This window comes from Lissotriton helveticus, chromosome 6 (assembly GCF_964261635.1).
Source record: "Lissotriton helveticus chromosome 6, aLisHel1.1, whole genome shotgun sequence".
NCBI lineage: Eukaryota > Metazoa > Chordata > Amphibia > Caudata > Salamandridae > Lissotriton > Lissotriton helveticus.
Window position 1 is genome coordinate 772863076 of NC_136067.1, and position 17821 is coordinate 772880896.

At 50.9% G+C, this 17821-nt stretch overlaps 1 protein-coding gene across 1 annotated transcript in view; it reads left to right on the top strand.

Moving 5' to 3' along the window:
* MDN1 (midasin AAA ATPase 1) overlaps positions 1–17821 on the top strand; it is a 2221312-nt gene that overhangs the window by 2111850 nt on the left and 91641 nt on the right. The window contains exon 97 of the mRNA XM_078648266.1: positions 7838–8012. Within this exon, the coding sequence (XP_078504392.1) occupies positions 7838–8012 (175 nt within the window). The remainder of the gene's footprint in view (positions 1–7837; positions 8013–17821) is intronic.

The following is a 17821-nucleotide window of genomic DNA, read 5'->3' on the forward strand; positions in this document are numbered from 1 at the left end:
TGCCACGACATTGCAAGCAATCAAGAAGCTATCTTAAGCATATGTACTGGGCACTGGCATCACAAGTTAACCAGCTACATAATGGCTTCACTAAAAACAATGGTGTTTGGTATTAAACACCTCATCTTAATAAATCCACACTGATGCCAGTTTATGATTTATTATGCCATGCACCCAGAGGGAACCTTAGAGGTAACCCCTGCAACCTACCAGTCTTCTAGTGTGCTGGCTGATGGAACTCTTGCAGCCTGCCACCACTGATGAGTTTCTGCCCCCTTGCTTGGGAGAGCAACACTCCCAGAGGTCCAAAACAATGCCTGCTCTGGCGGGAGGTGTTTACACCTCCTCCAGTAGAATGGCTAGTGATTTAGCATATTGAGGCCAGAGGCTTCAAGGCCTCTGTCGCCTTTGATGTGTGACCCCGGCTTCCTCCAGACCTTGAGAATGCCACCCCTTGCCTGGGGGCCCATTTGGCACCAGAGCAGGTGGGAAAATTAGCTAGTCAGTTGGCATGTTGCCATATCAGGCTAGGCACACCCCTAAGATGGGCCACCTGAATTGGATATTCGAAGAAGGGTTTCACCATCTTTTTTTTTGGTGACACTAGGAAGTCTGGCTCAGGTTTATGCCCACTCTCCACAGAACATAGTCCTATAGGGGGTGTAGGCACCCCAGTGGTAAGTAGCCCATGTGATACTACCTTACACACCCCTAAATTCAGTATTTAGATGACCCTTTGACATCAGGAACTCTGATTTGACTACCTGGGAACCGAAGGACAGAAGAAAGCAGTCCCGACGAGAACTGAGGACTTACCTGAACTTGGTGCTGAACCCTGCCTTGCTCTTGGCGCCTCGACAATTGCACCGACCAAGCACATCCAAAAGCTGTGCATCCTTCCAAGCCCATGGAGGACTGTCCATCACTTCAACAACCAAGCAGTATGTCCCGTGAGGAGGAGGAGCCTTTCCCCTGCAGCTGCAGGCACCGACCGCACTTGCCAACTATCAGGTCCTCCGAAGGAACATCTCGCCAGGAAGAAGTCCTTGCTGCTCCAGGAGGTCATATCCATCTCCCTGTCAAGTTTGGAGATGCCAGGCCCTCCAGAAGTCGCCCAGCACTAATAATCCTGGGTGCAGGATCATTTGCTGCAACCAAGGCTCGTTGTGTGTCCAATCCAGACACCACCGAAGCCAGAGCCGATCTGCATACGAGGACCTCTATGATCAACAAAGCCAACGATGATAGTGTTGCCACTGTCCTGTATTCTCTCCCTCTCCAGGTCACCAAAGCCAAGAGAGAGCCTAACAACAGCGACCCACTGGTGAAAACATCTCTGCACCTGAACCCCCAAGCCTGGTTTCACAGAAACCGACTGTCTCTGTGCCTCAGAGTCCCCAAATGCCCCCCTGCAGCCTTTCTTTTACAGTTGCGTTTGCCCTTGACTTTACCGCATAGTGCTCGAGGCTACCAACACAACCAGCATCTCTGCACCCAGACTCGAGCGCAGGTAAACCCGAACTGCTGGTCGTTTCTTGGACCGTAGCTCCTAAGTACCTGAAGGTATCCTCCAAAACCGGTTGCAAGTGTACCTATGCAGTGTATGTTTTTCTTATCGGATAACATTACTGCGTTAGAGGCTCATAACTCAAAACAGTTAGTTGACTGTATTTTTCTAATACTGCGAAAATCTATAACTTCGAAAGTACTTAACTGATTCCGATGATCTTGGTGTCTAAAAGGATATAAAAATCTGTGTTGTTTTTCTAAATTGGTCTTGAATTTCTTTTTGAGTGTGGGTGTCATTTATTGACTGAGTACAACAAATGATCAGCACTCCCCTCTGATGAACCTGAGCTGCTCTCCCTCACAACCACTATAAGAGCACTTGGGATTATTAAAGTAAGCCCCTTCAAAAAAAAGAAGGGTTGTCTGGACTATTTGCATGGGGTACCCCTACATTTGGTACACCACATAAATAGCTAGCTTCCTACAGGCCCAACTAGTGCGAAACCTGCCTTGATTTGCTTGTTTTGCTGTTCAGAGAGGACATGATTTGGCAGTTCGGGCTGCACTATTCCTTTCTGAAGCATATTTCTAGCCACAGAGTCCTCGCTCTGGAAATGCTCCCCAGGTGTCCGACTGGATCCACAAAATTTAAAAGCAGTACAACTGCGCGCAAGCAGGAGTTGTCTTGCAGCTCCGCACCAACGTTGTACATCATATATGCGGCTCCCATGCACTCTGATGTCAGTTGTTTGGTTGGGGGAGGGGGGCGGGCGTGGTGGGGGGGTTGTGCCTTCATATGTGGATACAGAGCTTCTACTGGTCTTTTGACCAGTACTTGTTTATCAACATATCCAGTGTGCAAGGGAAAATGTCATCCCCTAAAATGACCAGGTTTAAAACGTGCAGGAATTGTCACAAACATGGATGTGATGGACCTTCATGATGTCTGATTGTGCTGCCTGGGGTCAGAGCACGAATCCATGGCCTGTGACAAGGGTGCCAATGAACATGAAGGCCATATGGGACCATTAGGCCAAACTTTAAATTGTCAAACACATTAAGACGCCATGACGTGACATTTGAAGGCGAAATAAAGGTACCTTTCCCGAATTCGTTCCCATGGCAGATCATCATCATTTGAATTCTTCGGGTGAGTCCAAGAAAAAATATACAAAGAAGGAGTCTGTCCCTTACTGCCTCCCAACACCATTGTGCTCTCAAGAGAGAACGCAAGGCAGCCAACATGCCTCCTGGTCTCCTTCCTGATCTCCATTAGAGGCAATTCTGAGGCTGGTCCCGCTGCACCCTGAACTTCCAGGTCCGACATTGTTGCAGCAAGTAGAGGCCTTCAGAGAAGCTATGCTGCACTTATTTGATACTTTACGAGCTCCCTTTGCAAGCCTTCATGTCCCAAGGATCACCAGGGGTCTCTAGTTGGACTTCCAACAACAGGTTGGCATTTGGTGCAGTTGTTGCTATTGAACCTGAACCTGGTTCAGCCGACCTGTACACCTTACTGTCCATACCTCAACATCTCCTGCCCTGTGTTCTAAAAAGATCAGGCCCAAGTCATCCTTGCAGCACCAGATTGGGCCAGGAGAATGTGGTACCTGGAACTACTGGGCATAAGCATCTTTCCTCCAATCAAACTGCTACTTTTGGGAGGATCTTTTATCCAGCAAGAGGGCAGAGTAATGCACCTGTGCCTGTACAATTAGCATCGCCATGCACATAGATTGAGCGGCAGCAGTTGACCTCCTTTGAACGACCTCATCATCAAAGTAGTCTTTGTAGGAAGGTGGATACCTGACTATGGTTACCCCAGATTTTTTTTGCCTTGTGTTTAGCTGGTTTTCGACTTAGTTGGCCTGGGATCCTGCTAATCAGGGCCCCAGGCTATCTGCTCTCACTGTACAATGGACTCCATGTACTCTAGGTACATCTCCAATTGGATATTGGGTCACCTTATGAGCCCCTGTATAGTGTACCATAAGTACCCAGGGCATAGGTGCATCCAAGGCCTTCCAGGGTCTGCAGCATGTATTATGCCACCCCTGGCTGGTCATCCAAACTGACACAACTGGCTGATCACTCAGCTGGGGCACGGTTGTAATCACCCCTTGCTTAGTTATAGTATTCCTATATCTACCCTTATATATAGACACACAGTAACCTATAAGTCACTCCTATGGCAGGCCTTAACAATCTTGGAGGCAAGTGCTTGGTTATGTGTGAGATGGTGCTCTAGCATGAGCTGAGCCTGTCTGCAGCTTTCGGAACCATGTCCTTATAGCTGTTCTATGATATCGCCATACCATATACTCTTAAGTGCATTATAATCCTCGCGGTTAATGCTAACTTTGGTTTGGCTTTATCCAAACATGTCGTGTAAGGTGTCATACGCTTTGGAATACTACCCCCTCGGCAATCCTGGCGACGGGGGTAGCATTCCACCCTTCTAGAGGGAGAAGACATGTTGTTGCTGACTATCCTGGTTTAAGTTAACCAGAGCCCCAGCGTCACAAAATGGACGCTGCTGCCACCGACACAAGTCTGACCTCCTGCTGCTGGGAGTCCTTCCAGTCACGGAGGTTTGGACAGTAGGTTTCCTGCCTGGGGAGGTGCGAGCACCACCACAGACAGGACTTTGTGTATTGGGACAGGGAGGGCTGAATAGAATGAGACACTGCCTGGAGCACCCTAGGTGCTCCATGCATACCCCGGTTCAAACCGGTTGCTGGGGCACTCCAGCGCCAGCTCTGGCGCGAAACTGGACAAAGGAAAGGGGTGTAACCACCCCCCTTCCTGGTCCCACCCATAGGAGGGACCTAGAAAGTAATCCAGCCCCTTTTAGTTGTATAAAGGTAGGAGCTGAGTCCTGAGACTTTGGATTAATCCTGAACTGTAAACTTGACACGAAACTCTGGACCTTCGACATTCTGCTGAAGCATCTCCCTTGTGGCCAAGGAGTGACCACCCTGGGCAACCAGGCACCATCCAGCAAATCAACGGCTTGCTTTGTCGACGTTCCCTCCGGAACCCGACCACAGAGCCTGACAAGACCCAGACTCCCAGACCTCTCTGAGACCTCTCTTCACGACTGCAGCATAGCTGAGATCCGTGAAGGCAACGAGACACGTGGGACCGGACATCTTGGAAAGCCTGCAACTTGCTAACTGTGCAGCTCCTGAGGCATCCTCGAAGCTGTGCTCTGGGGATTGAGAAACCCCGAACCCGAGCTCCACCTGCACCGAAGATCAGCCCTCCACACTCCACAAGTTCTGCGTGGGGCCCTTCTGCTTGTGTTCTGCTTGACGCGTTGTCCAGTTGCTGGCCCATTGGCTAGTAGCCTCTGTGACGACAATCCTTTTGAATCACACCGCTGGTCTGGTTGCTCCAGACTGGCCCTTGCTTCCCTGCAAAGGTGAAGCACCTCAGACCTTGCTGGTCTGCACCAGAAGCCTTTGTTGTATCCTGCGTGGGTTGCCTTTGCCAAGGCTTGTTGACTCCAATCCGGAAGTCGACCCCTCCATCTGTGAGAACCTTCGTGGGACAGCTAGTCTCCAGCACCTGGTCGTCGTCAACGCCTCCTGGTCCACGTGGCTGCCAAGACAAGCTTCAAGACAGTACCTGATTGCTCCTCAACGTCATCTGGTTCCTTCCTGGTTCCACCCGGTCACTGGCTAGTGACCCAGACTCTGTCCCCTCTGCTTTCAGGTCCTTTTCATCCTCGATCCACCCAGACATCTTCTTCCTGGTCACCTGCAGCTTCTTTCTTCAAGGCTCCATAGGATTCAACGATGAAACCTGACACATCTTCACACCTATGCACCCGCCGTCCGTGGGTGAGGTAACGCGAGTACTTCGGTGCTCCCAAGGGTATTGACTATCTAAGTCTTTAGTTGTTTCCTCCTAGCTAAAACGGAAGTGTCCTAAATCCTTCTAAATCTAACTTCCAAGTTCCCATTGACTTTGCATTGACTCACGCGTGTGTGTAAAGACACTGCACGCGCCGCCTGTGGGCCTCCTACTCCTAAACTATTGTTCAGATAGTGTAGCCCCGGCGATGCCCTAGGCCTTTCCTTTTCTCGTGACGAGGTACTTATACCACTTTCTTAATATATGGTTTGCTTCGCCCCTAGGGCCTAACCGTAAATTGTGCAACTTAACGTATTCTGACTAAGTATCTTGTGATGTGCTTTGGCCTCTGATCTCATAAAGAGTTCAGGGGAGTGTGTTAGTAAATAAATACATATATATTTTATATATATCCCGTGGTGTCCTTTCATTTGATATTCAAGGGGTTACATATGGTAAAACAGCTGGCTTTACACACCCTCAAGAGTCTTTTAGCCTAAGACTGTTCTGTCCACGCTACCACTAGGATAGCTGGTCTATAAGGTTGACTTACAACCATCACCATAAGGGTTGTTTGGACTGGTGCAAGGTGATCACTAGAATAGTGAACACCATATACCAGGCCAACTTCTCACAGTCTTGGCAGTGGAGTGGCACCCGACAAATTGCAAAGCAAAGTTGTTTGAGGTTTTGTTGTTTGTTCTCTTCCTTGCCCAGCATGGGCTTGCTTTAGGCAATGTTGAAGATTACTTATCAGCTCTTTCAGCATTTTTGCGGTTGCCGAATCTGCTTTCTTTATTCGATTTAAATCACCTGTTGTGATGAGATGTTTAAAAGGTCTAAACATTGGTTTCCAATGAAGCACTTTGTGATGCCTCATTGGGAACTTGAACTTAGTCGTCACTGTTTTGATGTTCACCCCTTAAGAGCCACAGCACAGTTGTTCTTTGAGGCTTTTGACACTAAACACAGTCTTTCTCATCACCATTACATCATGAACAGCCTAGAAAGCAACTCAGTGTGTATTGGTGGCGCTTATATACAGTACCATTCAGCACTTCCAGAGCTGAACGGTGTTGGAGTGGTGCTGCACGATGTCACCTGCTGTTGCGCAGGACTACTGGTTTTAAAGTTTCCGGATCCTGTCTGACACCTTGGTAATATTCATGAGATGAGAATTCTGTGGTTAGATAAAGTAGCCATTAGAAAGATTGTTACTGATTGTAAGTAACCTGTTCATTCGAGCAGCTCCGTGGCTGATTTGCATATGGCTGGGTCTAATCTGAGTGGGCATGTTGAGCAAAATAAACATATTCCGGGATGTGTTCTGAGTCATTACCAGTGGCTGAGATTAATATTACATCCATACATTTTTGTATCCCTTCGACTTTGGTTAGTCAATCACTCTGCCTGTATTTTTACTCCACCCCTTCCCCCTAAAAGAGGAAGAGAGACTCAATCACCTCTATCCTTCGAAGGCACCAGAGCTTTACATGGACCGCAGAATGGACAATCATGTTAATGATCAGCTCTTTATGGGTTTTTCTGGTGCAAAGAAAGGCAAGGCGGTGCAAAAGAAGACGCTGTTAAAGTGGCTAGTCTTCTGCATCAAGCACTGTCTACGAACTAGCTCTCTGAAAGCTTGTGGACTCATTTCACCTGGGCAGGATTCCTGTTCTAAACATCTGCACGCTGCTAGTTAGTAGATTGTCTGAGGGCATGGATGGAAAATGATACAAGAAACTGATGCGAGGTCTCAGGGGTGGTGCTTATATGTGGCTCCAATCCATCACTTTAATGATGGTACGGCGTCACAGAGGATCACTCATTTCCAGTGCACAGGAGCATTGCTTAAGAAGTCTCCATATTCAAAGGTGAGAAAAGTGTGTTACCCTTCCTGTTATGGTTCAGTGATGCTACTTTGGGTTCCGTTAGGGTGAAATGGTGTTGCTATGCAGAAACACTTTACAGTACAGTAAGAAAATACAGTAAACTACCTGATGGGAAAATCATGAATCTGATAAGAGACTACTAGCCGCAGATTCCTTAATGTAGAATTATCCCCAGGCGTGAGACTGGATCCGTAAATTTATTTGCCATGGCCTCTCTGCATGCCGGGGAGCGGCACCATGTGACTCTGCCCTGACATCCGCGGACGTGACGTCAGCGAGGTCACAATATCCCACTCCGGCGTGCTGGTGTACTTGTATGTCACAAAACAATGTAGGAGAAAAGAAATAACTTTACCTCCCTATACTTATAAAAGCGACAATTCAAATCAAACTCAAAAACAAAATAAAAGTATTCCTGCTCTTTGATGAAATATTCATGGTTCTGTTGGTTTCCTGCATCCAATTTCACTGAAACTTAGTACTGCCCTTAGTATTGAGTAATTAGTCAGTCTATTAGGATGTGTACGTCTTTGAGCTTTGTAGCCATTGTTTATTTTCAATTTTTTTTTCTTTTACAGAGGTGATTACAGGACAGGGAAGCGACTGAATATGCGCAAGGTAATTCCATACATTGCCAGCCAATTTCGAAAAGACAAGATATGGCTGCGGAGGACCAAGCCCAGCAAACGCCAGTATCAGATTTGTTTGGCTATAGATGATTCCTCTAGCATGGTAGACAACCACTCCAAACAGGTAAGATGGAACGTGCGCATTTATTCATGCATGTGCCTTCTGCTACTCTCATATAGAATCAGAAAATTACCTGGGTGTGCTGAACTTCTGTGGATGGTTTTGTTTTCACATTAAACTAATATTCTTCCCAGTCTCAAAGTTTGGGAATTTAGTCTACTTTTTTACTTGCCTGGATAAAAAATTTAAATGGCTTAACTAAAACTGTGAAGCTTGGCCATCAAACCTCTTTGTCGTCTGCCCAGCCCGTCTGCCTACTTCAGTTTACATTTCTGTACATACCAGATATGTTCTTCCCCTCATCCCCATCTGAACCTTGTGGTGTTAAACCACTTTCATTTTATGCTGACTCAGTTTTTCTTCAGACATTCATCTCTTTTATTCTTTTGAAGTAAGTTGGGACAATTTGCCCAACACAAGCTCACAACCAACAGCTTAACTGGTTGCCACTGCAGCCATACCTTACACTGTGCATGGAATCCAGAGGTTTAACAACAATTTAAATATATAAAGTATGTATCTGAAAGAGACACGTTAGTGATAGATTCCTTACCTTAGAATATCCCCAGGCGTCAGACTGGATCCGGAAACTTTTGCGTAGCAATACCCCTGCGTGTCGGTAGGCGTCGTCCGCGGCTCCGCGTCCATCGTCGGCGTCGTTAGCGCTGGAATGACGTCGCCGGAGTACTTCGACGCCGCCATCGCGCGCTGATGTCAGTTCTTCTTTTTTCCGCGCCAGCTAGCGCAGATCCGGAGAAGCTTTACCCCTTAGTCACTTTTTGACTAAACTTTTTTGATCTTTTGATCTGTTTTTCTCGAGTCGCTACAACTCCGACGGTGCTGGTAGGGATGCCTGGGTTCAAACCCTGTTCCAAGTGTGGCCGCATGATATCGGTCACCGACACCCATCGCCGGTGTCTTCAGTGTCTAGGCCTCGACCACGACGACCGAACCTGCTCCGACTGCCGGGCCCTGACGTCTAAGGCTAAGCGGGAGCGGTCCTGCAAGCGGCTTGAGCTCCAGCAGTCGGCCCCGCGCCGTTCAAGGTCCCGGTCCCACAGGAGGTCGAGGGACCGGTCGCGAGGTCAGAGCCCTCGTAGCTCCGGGAGTCTGCATCGGTCTTCAGGATCCAGGTCCTCAGGTAGGAGGCATGAGAGGTCGGAAAGGCGTCATCGTTCTTCCGACGCTCGCACAATGCTGCCGGGGGCTCAGGTGACACCACCCACGCGGCTCCGACGGAGTTGCGGGCGTCGCCACCTGCCCCATATCTTCCGGTCCCTGGGCACGGTGCGACACCAGAGGAGGTCGAGCGGTACCTCATGGCCATGAGGTCCCTCCCTCCTCCGCCGGGCTCCGTGGCGCCTTCGGGCCCAGCGGTCCCGGCTGGGGGGCCTAGCGGGCCGGGTGCTTCGGCTCCGTCGCCGTCGGGTGCTTCAGCCCCGGCGCCACAGGCCCCCACTGGATCCGGGTCATCGCCGGTCGACCTCACCGGCGCCGGCCCCTATGGTGTTGCCCCTGGCGCCGCCTACGGGCGGTGCCGTCCCCACTCCTACCCTTGATACGGTTCCGGCGCCGGAGCGGCGCCGCTGGGCGCCGCTCTTGACGTTGTATGGAGACTTTTATTTCCTCGAACAGGCCCCATCCGTTGAACCTGAATTTCAGGTGATGGGTGACAAGGGTGGTTGGGAGGGGTCTGGGACCCTCTGGCACAGGAGTGCCAGTCTCAACAGGACTGGACATATGAGCTTGGGGATGCCAGTGTCCTGGACACTTCGCCAGACACTGGTTTTGTCTCCCCTCCAACCGTGGCTACGGAGGAGGGGGCTGCCTACAGTGTAGTGTTGACGCGGGCGGCCAAGGCATTGGGCCTAGAGCTCCCCGTCGCGGCCGTGAGGACTAACCCCCTCACTGAGGTCCTTAAACCGCATGCAAGCTCCACTGAGCCTCTGCTGCCGTTTAATGAGGCCTTGTGTGACGTTCTTTTGGGCACTTGGTCCAAACCCGCTACAGGTCAGCCTGTAGATAGGAACGTGGCCAGACGCTACCGCCCGGCTCCGGGCGACCCTTGCTTCTTGTCCACCCACCCCACCCCCGAGAGCCTGGTTATCCAGGCCTCTACTTCCCAGACCGCATTCCCGACGGCTCCGCCTGATCGGGAATCCAAGAGGTACGAACAATTCGGGAAGAAGGTGTTCTCGTCCCTGAGTTTGGGACTGCGGTCAGTTAATACCGCATGCCTCTTGGGCCGCTACACCCACACTCTGTGGGACACGGTCGCGGACGTGCTGCCACAATGCCCGGAGGAGGCCCGGACTAAACTCGCCCAAGCCCTTGCGGAGGGTCGAGATGCGGCACACTATTCCATCCGGTGTGGGCTTGATACCACGGACTCACTGGGCAGAGCGATGGCAACTACGGTGGCGTACGCCACGCCTAGATGAGGACCGCCAACTTTTCGGCTGATGTCCAGGCCACCCTTCTGGACATGCCGTTTGATGGCCGTCGCCTCTTTGGCGACAAGGCAGACTATGCGCTTGAGCGTTTTAAGGACTCCAGGGCTACGGCCAAGTCCTTGGGCCTCTCGGCCCCACGCCAGCAAATGGGTGCCTTTCGCTCCTTTCGTGGCCACGGAAGGGGCGCCCCCACACGTGATGCCAGCCACGCACCGCAGATTAATACACAGCGCGGTGGCGTCCGTGGAAACCATCGTGGCGGCGCTCAGGGACAACGGCGAGGCCAGTCCACACCTCCCCATGCAGCATCCGCCTCAAAACCCTCCTAGTCCGTGCTTTCAGGCCCATGTGACGCCAGTGGGGGGCAGGGTTCGCCATCACCACTTACACTGGCACACTGTCATGTCGGACATGTGGGTGCTGCAAATCGTCCAAAGGGGCTACTCCCTCCCCTTCGAGGCGACCCCTCCAGCCATGCCACCGCAGTACCACCGCGTGTCGGGGGATCACTTGAAACTTCTGCACAAGGAAGTTGCGGCCCTCTTGGCCAAGGGGGGCATCGAGCGCGTTCCTGGGCCTGAAGTAGGGTGTGGTTGTTACTCCCACTACTTTCTGGTTCCCATGAAGGGCAAAGGGGGCCTACGCCCTATCTTGGACCTGCGGAACATCAAGGACTTCCTCCGGAAGGAGAAGTTCAAGATGCTGACACTGGCTCAGGTCTTGGCTGCCCTGGACCCAGGAGACTGGATGGTAGCGTTGGACTTTCAGGACGCTTAGTTTCACATACCTGTCCTGCCGGCCCACCGGCGCTACCTGCGGTTCACGGTAGGCCACGAGCACTTTCAGTTTACCGTGCTCCCCTTCGGCCTTACCAGCACCCCTCGGGTGTTCACGAAAGTGATGGCGGTGGTCGCAGCTCATCTGCACCAATTAGGGGTGTCAGTCTTCCCCTATCTCGAAGACTGGTTGTTGAAGGCGGGCTCGCCCAAGACAGTCGTCAGCCAACTCCAGACTACGGCCGACCTGCTGGGGTTCTCCATCAATGTGCCGGAGTCACACCTGTGCCCCTCTCAGAAGCTCCTCTTCATCGGAGCGGTTCTGGACTCGGCGCAGTTTCAGGTTCATTCCCCCGAACAGCGGGTTCGGGATATTCAGGCTCTGATTCCGATCTTTCAGCCTTTATCCCGAGTCTCGGTCAAGTTGATGCTGCGGCTTCTGGGGCTGATGGCCTCCTGCATCCTTCTGGTGCATCACGCCCGGTGGCGGATGCGGGCTCTGCAGTGGGACCTGAAGTTTCAGTGGGCCCAGCATCAGGGCAACTTGTCTGACCATGTCTTGATCTCGGAGGGCACTGCAAGACAGTTGCAGTGGTGGCTCAGGGACCGCGATTGGGTCAGCGGCAGATCCCTCTCCCTACCCCAACCGCAGCACGTAGTTGTGACGGGCGCGTCCCTCCAGGGCTGGGGGGGGCCACATGGGAGAGGCGGAGATCACAGGCCTCTGGTCTTCGGCGGAGTCCAAGCTCCACATCAACCTTCTGGAGCTGCGGGCGATCCGTCTTGCACTGAAGGCATTCCTCCCCTCTGTCCGGGGGAGTGTAGTGCAGGTGTTCACGGACAACACCACCGCCATGTGGTACTGCAACAAACAGGGCGTGGCTTGAACGTCAGGGCGTGACCCTGGTGGTTCAACACCTGGCAGGTTCCCTGAACGCCAGGGCGGACGAACTGAGCCGTCGGTGCATGATGCATCACGAATGGCGTCTGAACTCGGACGTGACGCAAGGCCTCTTTGGTTAGATCTATTCGCCACAGAAGAGAACTCGCAATGTCATCAGTTCTGCGCGTTGGAATTTCCAAGGCGGCACTCGCTCGGAGACGCTTTTCGTCGCAAGTGGAGTTGCGGTCTTTTGTACGCCTTTCTGCCTATACCACTTCTGCCCAGAGTGCTGTAGAAGATCAGGCGCGACCGGGCCCAGGTTATCCTTGTGGCTCCGGACTGGGCACGAAGATATTGGTATCCAGAGTTACTGTCAATCCCCCGATTCGTCTGCGTCTTCGGGAGGACCTTCTGTCGCAGCAGCAGGGGAGGGTCCTCCACCCGAACCTGTCCAGTCTCCACTTACAAGCTTGGAGATTGAGCGGCGACAGTTGAGGCCATTTGACTTGCCTCCTGAAGTCTGTAATTTCATTCTGGCAGCCAGGCGTCCCTCCACAAAGTCGGTATACACCTGCAGGTGGAACAGATTTGTGGCATGGTGCACAGCAAAGGCTGTGAATCCACTCTCTGCCCCCCTTTCTGAGGTTCTCCTCTTCCATCTTTCTCTTGCCCTGCAGGGTTCTGCTCTGGGCACTATCAAGGGCTACCTTTCTGCCCTTTCCACCTTCTTAAGGCACCACATCAGCCATCTTTGTTCAAGTCCCCAATTGTAAATAGGTTTTTGAAGGGCATCACACACATGTTTCCTCCTGTTCCTTTTGTGATGCCTCAGTGGGACTTGAACCTTGTACTTACTTATCTGATGTGTGCTCCCTTTGAGCCACTTCACAATTGTCCTCTCCGTCTTCTTACTCTTAAGACTGCATTCATGGTTGCCATCACCTCTGCCAGGAGAGTGTGTGCGCTCCAGGCTCTTTCTTCACAACCTCCTTTCCTTTCTGTACATCCGGACAAAGCTGTGTTGCGGACGCGACCCTCTTTCCTGCCCAAGGTAGTCACAGCTTTCCACATCGGGCAGTCCATCACTTTGGCCACCTTCTTTCCGCCTCCGCCTCTGCATCCCTCGAAAGTGGAAGAGAGACTCCACCGTCTGGACCCAAAACGTGCGCTCTCATACTATCTGGATCGCACACGCCAGTTCCGGGTGGATGACCAACTCTTTGTTGGTTACGTGGGCGCTAAAAAGGGTCGGGCGGTGCACCATCGGACCATTTCTAGATCGGTCGTCTTGTGCATCAAGGCTTGTTATTCACTGGTTAAAAAGGAGCCACCTGTGGGGCTGCATGCCCATTCCACTCGGGCCACGGCGGCTACTACTGCCCTGGGTCGGAGAGTCCCCTTGGAGGACATCTGTCAGGCAGCTACGTGGGCCTCGCTTCACACGTTCGCAAGACACTACTGCCTGGAAAGCCAAGTCCGGAGAGATGGCTTTTTCGGCCGTTCCGTTCTCCATGACTTTCTGGTGTGATTATTGGTTCGCAGACCCACCACCGGGGTTGGTATTCCTGGGGTATCTATTCTAAGGTAAGGAATCTAATACTAACCTGTTTCTTTCAGAGTCACAACTTACTTACCTTCGGTAACGATATATCTGTGAGAAACAGTAGTTAGTATTAAATTCCTTACCGCCCCACCCATCCTTCCCGTTCTGCGAACCGATATCTAGTGTTTGTGAGAAGTTGGCCTGATATATGATGCTCACTAGTTCTACTGATCACCTTGTATCAGTCCAAACAACCCTTATGGTGATTGGTTGTAAGTCAACCTTATAGACCAGCTATCCTAATGGTAGCATGGACACATCAGTCTTAGGCTAAACTCTTTTGGCATGTGAAGCACGCTGTTTTACCACATATAACCCCTTGAATACCAGATGAAAGGACACCACACAGGTTGTTATGAAAATAAACAGTATATTTATTAATAACAAACACCTCTGAACTCTTTATGAGGTCAGAGGGCTAAGCACATGACAATCTCTTAGGAAAAATACGATAAGTTGCACAAAATTACAATGGTGCCCTAGGGGCACGACAAACCGTATACTAAGTAAATGGTATAAGGAAATCGATAGAGGAAATGAAGATGCCCAGAGGCTGTAGGATTGCTGGGACTACACTACCCTAACCTGAGGTAAGTAGCAGAAGGCCCACGGGACGCGTGTGCAGAGTGTGAACTCACACGCGAGATGCGGAACAAAGTCAATGGGCAGAACAAATTACGAAAAGGTAAGTAAAAGACAGTTCCTACTAGTTACGACTAAAACTCCTGGATACCTGGACACTAGGAGAGTCAATCTACCTATGAGCACCGAAATGCTCTCGTTACCTCACCCACGGGCTGCGGGTGCATAGGTGTGAAAGTGTGTCGGGTTTCTGCGTTGAAGTCAATGGAGCCTTGAAGAAAAGATGCTGCAGGCGACCAGGAGGAAGATGTCCGGTGCGATCCAAGGATGGATCGAGGAAGAAGAGGACCTGAAAGCAGAGGGGACAGTGTTCAAAGTCACTAGCCAGTGACCGGTGTGGAACCAGGAAGGAACCAGATGCTGTTGTCGCGATCAGGTGAAGAGTAAACGCTTGTCTCTGCAGCCACGTGAACCAGGAGATGTCTTCGACGACCAGGATGGAGGCACGAGCTGTCCCACGCAGGCTCTCGCTGTCGGCGGTGTCGGATCCGGATTTGGAGTCAACAGGCCTTGGCAAAGGCAACCCACGCGGTGAGTGGAAACGGCGTCTGGTGCGGACCAGGAGGGTCCGGGGTGCTCCTCTTTTGGAAGGGAGCAAGGGCCAGTCTGGAGCAACCAGACCAGCAGTGTAGATTTCAAGGATTGTCGTCTAGGAGGCTACTAGCCAACCGGCAAGTGACCAGACAACGCGTCGAGCAGCAATCAAGCAAAAGGGCCCCACGCAGATCTCGTGGATGCTGGGGGGCTGGTCTTCGGTGCAGGAGCTGCTCGGGGCTGGGGCTTCTCAATCCCCAAAGCACTTACTTGAGGATGCCTCAGAAGTCGTGCTGGAAGCGAAGTGCAGTTTCTTCAAGATGGCCGGTCCCACGTGTCTCGTCGCACCCACGGGTCTCAGCTGTGCTGCAGATGTGGGTAGAGGTCGGAGAGGTCTGGGAGTCCGGGTCTCGTCGGGCTCTGAAGTCTGGTTCCGGCATGAAGGACGACAAAGAGAACCGCTAGGACGCTTGATGGTGCCTGCAGTTGCAGGGTGGACACTCCTTGCCCACAAGGAGATTCTTCAGTCTTCTGTGGAGCAGAACGTCGAAGTCCATAGTTTCTTCTTGTAGAGAAGTTCATGATAAATCTAATTTGGAATGGGACCAGCTCCTACCTTTATCCTGTTAAAGGGGGCTGTACTGCTGACTAGGTCCCTCCCATGGGTGGGACCAGGAAGGGGGGTGGTTACACCCACTATCCTTTGTCCGGTTTCGCGCCAGAGCTGGGGCTGGAGTGCCCCAGCAACTGGTTTGAACCGGGGTATGCACAGGGACACCTTGTGTGCCCCAGGCATGTCTCATTCCTTTCAGCCCTCCCTACCTCAATACACAAAATCCTGTCTGGGGTGGTGCTAGCACCTCCCAAGGAAGGAAACCCTTTGTCCAGGCCTCCCTCGCTGGAAGGACTCCCAGCAGCAGGAGGTCAGACTTGTGTCTGTGGTGACAGCATCCATGTTGTGATGCTGAGGCTTTGTTTAACTTTAACCGGGGTTCACAGTTACATACATGTCGTGTCCCTCTAAAAGGGTGGAATGCTACCCCCGTCTCCAGAATTGGCGAGGGGGTAGTATTCCAATTCGTATGACACCTTACTCGACATGTTTTGATAATGCTATACCAAAGTTAGCATTCAACCCCGAGGATTATAATGCACTTAAGAGTATATGGTATAGCATTATCATGGAACAGCTATAAGGGCTTGGTTCCGCAAGCGGCAGACAGGCTCAGCTCATGCTAGAGCACCATCTCACATAATTCCAAGCACTCTGCCTTCAGGATTGATAAGGCCTGCCATAGGAGTGACTGATAGGAATATATGTGTCCATTTTAGGGTTAGATATAGGTATACTATATCTATAGCAAAGGGTGATTACACCACCTTGCCCCAGCTGTCTTACCAGCCAGTTGTCTGTTTAGATGGCCAGCCAGGGGTGGCATAATACATGCTACAGCCCCTGGTAGGCCCTGGGTACACCTATGCCCTGAGTACCTAAGGTACACTGTACAGGGACTGATAAGGTGGCCCAGTACCAATTGGTAAATGCACCTAAAGTTACATGGATGTCAATTTAGAGCGAGAACTGCTAGGCTGTGGGTCTGATTAGCAGGCCCACAGCCAGGGAAATTCGTAAACCAGTGAAGCAAAAAGCAAAAATCTGGGGTGACCATAGGATTGCAGACACTACTCTCCTACAGTGTTAAGGTCATCCCTTTTCAGGGCCCTAGATTCATGGCACCACTGTTGGTTTTTATCATGGCTCTGCGTTACTGGCGCGGAAAAGCTGTGTATAAGAACTGACGTCAGTGTGCGAGTGCGGCGTCTAAGTACCCCTGCGACCTCATCCCGGCGCCAACGACGACTGACGCGGAGCCGCAGACAACGCCTAGCGACACGCAGGGGTACTGCTACGCAAAAGTTTCCGGATCCAGACTGGCGCCTGGGGATATTCTAAGGTAAAGAATCTAATACTAACTACTGTTTCTTGCAGATATATTGTTACCGAAGGCAAGTAACTTGTAAACCTGACCCAAACCAAGGAGGGGGATAGGCAGGGGAAGATGAGAGCAGAAGTGCTTAAGTGTGGGTTAATTAATGCATGCTCACTGGTGAAACATGCACTGGAACCGGAAAAGATTTGTACACAATCCCTGTCTACTGGCAGGATACCATCCGCTTGTAAAAAAAAAAAAAAAATGCCATAGTTACCATTATTAAAGAAGACACTGTCTGATCTTAATGCCCCTAGTAACTACTGCCCAAATTTCCAACTCCCCTCCTCGGTAAAGATCATGGAGAAATATATCAACAAAACACTAGCTAGCTATTTTGAAGATCATGTTCTGCTAGAACCTTAGGAAACAGGCTTTAGTCCAGCCCATTCTATAGCAACATTGCTAATCCTGGCAATGGATTAACTGAGGCTGCTCGTTGACAGAGGTCAGGTTGCAGTTCAGATATTAGATTTATAAGCTGCATTAGATACTGTCAACCACCAAATACTACTTAGGAGACTGAAAGAGATGGGGGTTGAAGGCACCTTTTTGAAGTGGGTTGAGTCTTAACTATCGGATAGACATCAAGCAATCTCCCTTCTTCCATCCCGGTCAGAGTTTAAGGAAACTACACATGGATAAACCAAAGGTTCAGCCTTGAGCCCTATCCTTTTTAATGTTTATCTACGTCCACTAATGACTGATTAAATCCTATGGGATTTCAGTTATAAATTATGCAGATGACACCCAGCTGATTGCGTCCCTAGATAATAACAGCACAACCCAGATAGAATACATTCCTGCCTAATAGAGATGGCAAACTGGCTTAGGAGGAACACACTGTAAATTAATGGTAGTAATACAGAGTTTCTGTGTTGTTCTCCGACCAAAGTGCCATATTCTCTCCTGAGCAACTTTTGGCCCTTG